The sequence below is a fragment of the Oryzias latipes genome, chromosome 11 (assembly GCF_002234675.1).
Source record: "Oryzias latipes chromosome 11, ASM223467v1".
NCBI lineage: Eukaryota > Metazoa > Chordata > Actinopteri > Beloniformes > Adrianichthyidae > Oryzias > Oryzias latipes.
In genome coordinates, this window is record NC_019869.2 from 21,701,339 (window position 1) to 21,709,948 (window position 8,610).

Genomic DNA, 8,610 nt, shown 5'->3' on the forward strand with positions numbered 1-8,610 from the left:
TTCAAATATTAATAATCAATTTCTTTCATTTTTAAATGACTTTATAGTATAGATTGATTTGATTCGATAAACAACTTGCCTCAGATAGATCAATCTGGTTGGATCGTACGAATAAAAATTAATTCATCGAGTCGTTTAATTGTTACACCCCTACTTAAAATGAAATAAAATGAACAGGTCTGCACTTGTGTCCTCCTCTGGAGTTTTGTTAGCAATAAGAAACATGAAAAGACTATTGAATGCATTTCTTGTGAGGTTTAAGTAATGTTACTAGTTCTGGAAAGAAAACAGGGAAATAATTATTTCTTCTACGTAAATGTGGTTTCTTTTTGTACGTTTAACAAACAAACCTTAAACAAAATAAAAATAAAACTCAACTTTTTTGAGCATGACTCTGATGTGGGTCCAATCTCCTCTTTTTGAAAAGGTTTTATTCAATCTTTATCCTCTTTAGAATGATCAAAAGTCGATTTTGATGTTGAATTTCTTTATTCAGACCTTAATGGTTTTCATGTAACAGCAAATAGAGACTGCATCCCCCCCCCCCCATTAGAAAAGACATACATTAAAATTGTATCCACTTTAATGATCAGGGAGTAAAAACTATCCTTTCTCAACAGGGCTTTTTATATTAAAAAGTCTCTTAATTGCTTCATTCCTGGTTGACGGTTCTGTGCAGTTTCTCTGGACTCATTTCGTCCTGCAACTAACCAACACCTGGATCTCTTGCGTAACCGCCACTGTCCTATGGAGCCGTGCATGTGAAGTGCGTGACGCAGCAAGTCTGGGAAAAGTCGCAGTGAGTGCTGCAGTGAGGTCCCGCTCCAGAACACACCCTGCTGCATTCTGCAGAGCAATCGCCATCAGCGCACCTCCGCTGGACGCACAGCTGCGAGGAAGACGGACGGAACCGGACCGAGTACTGCGGCGAGACTGGACCGGCGAAAGGTGAGTTGGGACGGGACGAAGCTGGCACTGTTAGAACATAGTTAGGCCGGACATGGTGATGTTGACTGCAGGTTGGATGCTGCAGATGCCCTCTGCGTGCAGATCTGCAGAATCCATTCACAGCACTGCAGCGCTCAGACATGCATTGTTGGTTCTGAAGGTTATTTTAATGCAGTGGTTCCATTTTCGTTAGTCTGATGTCTTCTTTGCAAAGCGGTTTGGAAACAGTCTGTAAAAGAAAGACCTCCAGTTAACTTTGGGATCAAATGGCTGCAAAAACAATTCCCTGTCCGCTAAAAACCAGGCTTTAAATAAAAAGAAATACAATTTTATCTACTGGAAAATCAACAGCATTGAGATTTAGGCTTCAGTGTTTGAAACAGCACTTAATTTAGATTAGATTAGATTATATTACATTAGATTAGATTAGATAGACTTTTTTAATCCCACGATGGGGAAATTCTTTTTGTCTGCTGCAGCAAAAAAAGACATCCAGAACAGCAAAAGTGACATTCAAGCAAAAGTAAAGTGACTAGTAAAGTAAAGGACCAGAATTTTTCAGGATTAACATAGTACAAACATTATAAATGAACAGAATAACACCTCCAACCTGCACGACAGGTAAAATTTCCCACTATTAATTATTAAAAACTCATTAATTTATAGATGTATTGAACAAACTGATCCAAACTGAAATTCACATCAAATAATAATAACAACGACAACAACAGAACAGGAAGAAGACAAACAAAAACTGCAACCTCTGTTAGAAGACAGGGGACATAGAAGTGATGGCAACATTTACATGCATGGGAAAAAAGAAGTTAATGGAGAAAACAAAAATTGTTCCAATTTTTTCTAAAATATTACTCTTTAAATCTGCTTTTAGTCCGACTATTATAATTCAATTAAATGGTAAATACTTGCATAGAGCTTTTCTACCTTCCTCAAAGGTCAAAAGCACTATCAAACAAATTCAAGAGATCCTTCTTCAAGAGATAAAGTTAATAATAAAAAAGAACAATCATTTGTAATCAATACTGTAACTGTCAGAACTCTGAACATCCTCCCTGATGTGAAAAGTGTTGTTTGTTCAATCAGCAATCTCAAAAACGAACATTTAAAAAGAGTTTTTCAATATAATCACAACAGGTCTGTAAAGTTTAGTAGTAGTACATCGTTATAGTTATGTTCGACATGCACACAGACCCACAAAATGTGTTTCTTTTTTATGTTTTTGAAATTTTTCATTATTCAGATATTCAAATTTTGATATTACACAGAGATATATTGTACAGAATACTCAAAATTCCCCTTTCAAAATAAAATGTAATTTTTTTTAATGAAGCTAAGATGGACTAAGGCAGAGTTTGGTTTCATTCACTCTGGCAGAACATGACATCTACTTGTTTTTCTCTCAACTTTAGGATGGCTCAAACTGACAAGGATCTGATACGGGACACAGACACCCTCTCTGAGGGCCAGCTGCAGTTCCACCTCAAAATGGAGCCCAAGACTCTGGGGGTGGGCGTGTAAAAGAAGCACCACACACAGAAACATCAGAGTGTTTTAGCAAAGAAATCCAGGAGCAAACGCTCTTCTGAACTTTGAGAGTGAATCTTTGAATATCTGGTTGCAAAACACTTTTTATCATTTTGGTATTTAGAGTTTTTATCACACAAACAGCACAAACTGTTGTTGTTCTAATAGACAAATGGACAAAACATTTGAGAGGGATTTTGTTTCCTAATGCAGATTCATGACATTTAGACTTCTAGAATTGTTTTATCAGCTACTTCCCTGCGGGGTCTTACTTAGGTAGATGGATTTTCCCCTTTTTTACCTTATATATATATATAATCCACCAGTGTCTGTTATCTACAAGCTGATCATTGTCCAACTCCAAGTGGTTTCAACTGATGTAAAGTCTGATAAGGAAGCCCCAGGGCACGCTGGAGAGACTAGGTCTCTCAGCTGGACTGGTGAACGCCTCAAGGTCTCTCCCCCCAGACGAGTTGGTGGAAGTGGCTGGCAAGAGGGAAGTCTGGGCATTTTTGCTTGGACTTCTGCCTCCAAGACTCGGTCCTGGATGAGCAGAAGAAGATGGATGGATGGATCATTGTTCATTCCTTCACTGCCTCCTCCCCCCAATTTCCTCTTGGATTATCACTCCATTAAGTGTTATGCCTAGACTTTCATCTACCACTCACAACATCTCCCTGAGTAGCCAGGGCATCGTCTGCGTTCCTCCTTTCAACATCCTCTCCCAGCTTCAGTTTGAAAAGTGTATTTGCTGACCACCAGAAGGAGAAGACTCTCCACTGTCTGTCCATCATCATTCGATCTATTTAAAAGCAAAAACCGCTTCATTCTGACTTTGCTGGGTAACTTGTAATAAGACTGAAATGTTTGCCGTGGCTCCTTTGCTTTTCTATGTGTAAAAAATCGAACTCAAAATACAAATTTATGTTGGATTTTAAGGATTTTTTTTAAATTAAACATAATCAAATCTAAGTTAAGATGCATCTAAACTGTACCTGAATTGTTGTTTTTATCCATTTTCTTCTGCACCTCCCACTCCCCCCCTTCCCTCTAAACATTCACATACTCCAGGCCATCCAAATTGTTATTGGGGCCTTAATCCTTTGCCTGAGTATCTCTGTGCTCCACATTCACGAGGTCCACTACAAGAGAGACGTGGCCCTCGTTTTGGTCGTCGTCATTCAGGTCAGTCCAACGCTGCTGAAGAAACATGTCCAGTTTTACTCTGAACGTTTGTCTGCAATCTAATGTCTGCATCTTCTGATGTTCTAAAACTTGAATGTCATCTGAAAAACATGTCTGACATTTGGCGCTTTTTAGCTCCCTAATGCAACAGCCTGTTTTTGCACTAGGTGACCTCGTCTGGGTCGGTGTTGATCCACAGCAGCAGGAATCCGTCTCTGTTTTGGGTGAGTTTGTCCCCTACGTTGTAAGCAGTGTCATTGCCCTTTCAAAACATTAAACCTTAATTGCATTGTTTCCTTTTAAACTGCTGAAATGCTGACTCTGGAAATATTCTAATTTGTAATTTTGTTTACCAAAATCCCAGAGCAATGATGGAAATATTGCAAGTTATGTTATCCAACGTTTTGAACACTTCTGAATTTTGCACAAACTGCAGTTAATTCAAGGAATTCCTCTTATTTACCCTCTTCCACTGTTCTGTTCTTCAGCATTTGATTCAAGACTTGTGGCTTTATTAAATTTCCATACAAAATGGGGGGAGAAAAGCCTAAACTCTGATAAAAAAACAAAGAGACAGATTAAAATAAACCACAAGACTTATTTGATTCATTCAAATGATTTCAGAGCTCTGACAAACGTAAAACATGACTTTTTTGATTCCTTAAAATTGACTTTTAGAAGTGAGCAAACATCATTAGAAATAAGTCTACCTATCTATCTATATACCCAGGCTGTGTCCCACCAAAGTGGGGTAGCCTAGACAGGGCACACGTTCGTAATTCCCTCCTTCTCTTCTCCAAACTCTCCTCCTTCAGTGTGAGCTTGTGTGTGCGCGTGTGTGTGTGTGTGTAACTGGTCTAAGGCCTGGTCTAAGCCACACCACGCTGCACCAGGGTTAGCTGCACAGCCCAGTGTGGGCACCTCCACAGCAGGACCTCAGACAAGGCTGGTTTCCCCTTGCCGCTTCATCCCAAGACCAGACCTCTACCACACCCATCCATTCATTCATACACAAACTCTCTCCACCCATCCCTGTCCTGAGCAGCCTCTCTCCCCTGCACCACAGTCATCCCTCTTGCATTTAGCGCTCTTTTTACACCCTCTGGCCATCCCATTCGCGGTCTTCCTCTCATTTTCACTCCACTCACATCAGATTCATATACTTTTTTTCCTCAATCGCTCCCTTTCCATTCTTTCAACATGTCCAAACCATCCCAGTGCCTTTTGCTCTGAGCCAATTAGAAATAAGTACATTTCAGTATAATCATATACATCTTGTGAAGATTTAGGTCATTATTTTGTGGTGTTACATCATAATTTCTTACAAATTATTTACTAAATAAAAGCATATCTGGTAGTTCTCTAAAGGCTTAAGGTTTTGCTGTTTTCATGACACAACAATTATTTACAAATGAACAAATACCAAACAACAATAACTAAAAAAGGTGAAGCAAAAAGGCTTCAGAGTGAACCAAGGCCAAAACAAAATCCAAACCCCACCTACACGAAGTCTGTAATCTTACCTGTGAATGAAAGAAAAGGGTAATCAATGACAAAACACTAACCTGCCTAGACTAACATTAGCGGGAGAAAACAGATATGAAAGAACATGGCAGTTCACCCCTACAGCTTTTCTTAAACATAACTACAAACAAAAGACTACTCAGAGTCTGACCTAATTTTTAGTATTTAGTTTAAAAAAAAATTCATGCAGGATTGGTGTAATTAGCATATAAGTAATAACGTGGGGTATCTTTTTACAGGTGAAATGTGTTCTGGTGCTCCATCTAATCAGTGCTGCATTGGCCACTGCTGCTCTGGGTCTCATGTCCACCCACCTGCCGTACCGACAGGACTCGTACCACTGTGAACACTGCCGCAGACTGGAGCTGCACGCTGTGGTACAGTCTTTAACCCCAACACACTCAAAAAACATGCCCATTTTATTCCATTAGTTCAGAGATTGGATAAAGAAAAAACAAACACTAAAAATGCTATCCTGCAAAAGAGGAGGTTCTCTTTGGTTCTGTTGTTAAATAGCATTTAAATTCAAATCCCCGCATTTGTTGCTGTTTTAGAAGAGCACGAGTCTTCCCTGGTGCAAGACTGAAACAATGTTTGCAGATAAGAATATTCTGTATACCTGTACTAACCCCAGGGTGATAACATTCCACTATTACAACAGTAAAGGTGGTACATGAAGGCATCATTTTTAAATTGCACACATTCCTCAAAGATTGTTAGAAGGCTTAAGGAAAATTGGATTAATTGTATTTACTTTGTTTAGGAGTATTTCTACTGATCTATAGATCTCTAATGTATGGTGTGACAGAAATTGATAGTTGACCCTGCATGTTTTGAGAAAGCAGACTTGCTGTTTCTCTCTTTACTGTCCACTGCAGCAACATTGTTTCAGAAAATGCACCGGGCTGATCGAGCAAAAATGTAAAGTAAGTGACTGACTACTGTTACAACTAATACTTTGGCCGAATGGCTGTTTGGTTTTGTGCATGAAAAGTTTTACTTTTACAACAGAGACTATTAGTTCTTTGTTTTTGAAAATTCCTTCCTCACATTCCTTCTCCCTGCACAGCTTCTGATTGACGGCATACTGGGAACGTTGGTGATCTTTCTGGTGCTGGAACTGCTGATCTGCATTACCACTATGCTGTTTGAACTCAGTGTCTTAGCTGCAGGTGGCAAACAGGTAAATCAGTCAGTCAAAATTTACAACAGTATTTTTTACTAGCATTTGGACATTTGAGCTTACCGGTAATTGTCTGTTGTACTTAATTAATTTGCTTGAACACGTCAGACAATGCATTTCACATTAAATGTACCTCCTGTCTTCAAGATACAATTAGGAGTTGCCTTCTCAGTCTTTGGTAATAGAAACTCATACTCAGTTTGCGGTCAATTACTCATTGCCCTTCGTAAATTTAGTGTGTGCAGACGATAATACACACTAAACACTGATTTGCCAGTTGTCTATTGTGTAAGCACTCTTGATTGATCACCGACAAACCCAAAGTGTACATGTACATTAGTGAGTGCACATAATTTTGAGATCTTTGTTAGAGATCTTAATGCATCAAGCCGTAATAGTTTGCAAAAGACCTCCAAACCTCAAATGTCTTGTTAGCCTACATGTTAAATAATGGTGAAATGACCTCGATGGTCAGGTGACTCAAGGATGGAGAAACAATTTAAGGAAATACGTTAGGTCAGCATTCTTATTCAGGTTTGAATGAAACGTTCTAATATAAAGAACTATAATCTCGCATTTTTCAGAATGTTACTAAGGTTAATAACTAATTTAAAGCATGTTTTTAGTCTGAAGAGTCAATTATAACATTTAGCCATCCTTTGAAGAAAAAAAAAAGTCAAATATGCATGTTATTTTTTCCAGCGGACTTCAAGCCATAGACCCACCTACCCACAGACTCGACCCCCAGCAGCTCCAGTCGTGCCAGTTGTTCAGACCATGGTGGCAGAAGCTGAGCCATCCCAGGTACCACATGTTCACGGGAGTCTCCACTGAAACAACCTACACAGAAACAGTTCTATACCCACTTTACTTTACACGTTTTGGCTGCTCAAGGTGCACCCTTATGTCAAAAATCTACACCTAAATTGAGTTAAAGCAGGTGAGAGCTTCTCATCTAAAAGATGTTTAAGATGCTTTTTGACGGGATTTATGATAATAAAAACAATAATCTTTATTTTATTAGGAAAAATTTCATCTCATTTTCTCATGGCTTGGCTCTGTTGTGAGGAAACAGTACATTTAGAATCCATTCATACAATAAGCCAGGTCAGCCACAAAAACAAAATTCCCTAAAAAACCTTTAAAAACCATGTTAAAATCCAAGGATAGATGTAGCAAATGAGTCATCTATGCTCTTATTTTACCAAAATGTTTTGGTATATTCTGCTTATATATTTTTGGTATATTCTGCTTTGCTCCCCAAAGACAAATTGTCGCCGATTTAAATTACTTAACACTGTTTCATAAATATTTCAAAGTAAATGATCTGAGTTCATGTTTTTTGCTGTCTGGCCGTCCTCAGGTGGCTGTCGTGGTGACTGAGGTTGATCCAGAGCAAATAGAGGACATCTCCACGCCACTAACTGAACCCCAAGTGGAGCCGATAGAAACTGTCATCAGAGAGTAAAAGTGGATGTAATCAGGGGGGACAAAAAAAATCACTGAATTTTTCTAATAGCTTAAATTGGACTCTTGTTTGTGAAAGGAAGCAACTATAGGAAGCAACATTCTGAGGCATTTTTCACACATTGAGTCTGTTCACTGTTGTGGTGATTCACAGACCTCTCCTTAAAGAAAAAGAAGCAGAAGTGGGGAAGTTTGTTGTATACACTTATGTGAATATTGACTGTTTCAGTCATATCTCTGTTTATGGCAATAAAAATGACTGTAATAGGAGTAAGTATTATGCAAATCCAGCTTCAGACAGGTATTTTTCTTTTTCGCCTGATCCCTTCAGGGAGTGAATAATTTTCACAGCAAATCACTTAATAATAAATGTAACTGACAAAAAAATACTATAACAACACACTGTAGCTTATGGGGATCCAGAAGCTTAGAGATTCACTAACACAACCATCACTGAGTGTTAACCTTTTGTTTAAAGCTATCCATCTGTCACATAAGCAGGTTCAATGGCCTGGGATTGGACAGCACCGTTCCAAATCAATAATGCCAGTGCCTGTTCCTCTGATGTTAGAACACAAATGAACACTCCTAACCGAGCCAAACTCGACCAAATGTTGGACTTTATGTTTATTTGTTGACGATCCCTTTTTTTGATTGTTCACTTGTGCTGTAAAATTTGATAAAAGCCAGACAAACACAAACAAACTCTCCTTTTTTACATGTCGAGCTAAAGAGCGCTAAATAAAAAAAAGTTGTCATCA

At 38.7% G+C, this 8,610-nt stretch overlaps 1 protein-coding gene across 1 annotated transcript; it reads left to right on the forward strand.

Moving 5' to 3' along the window:
* Nucleotides 1-646: 646 nt before the first annotated feature.
* LOC101175331 lies at nt 647-8,610 on the forward strand. The gene is made up of 9 exons (XM_004074179.4): nt 647-948; nt 2,376-2,472; nt 3,562-3,675; nt 3,843-3,899; nt 5,439-5,576; nt 6,078-6,125; nt 6,269-6,382; nt 7,085-7,186; nt 7,746-8,610. The coding sequence occupies exons 2-9, from the start codon at nt 2,377-2,379 to the stop codon at nt 7,848-7,850; spliced, it is 774 nt and encodes a 257-aa protein (XP_004074227.1). The 5' UTR covers nt 647-948; nt 2,376; the 3' UTR covers nt 7,851-8,610.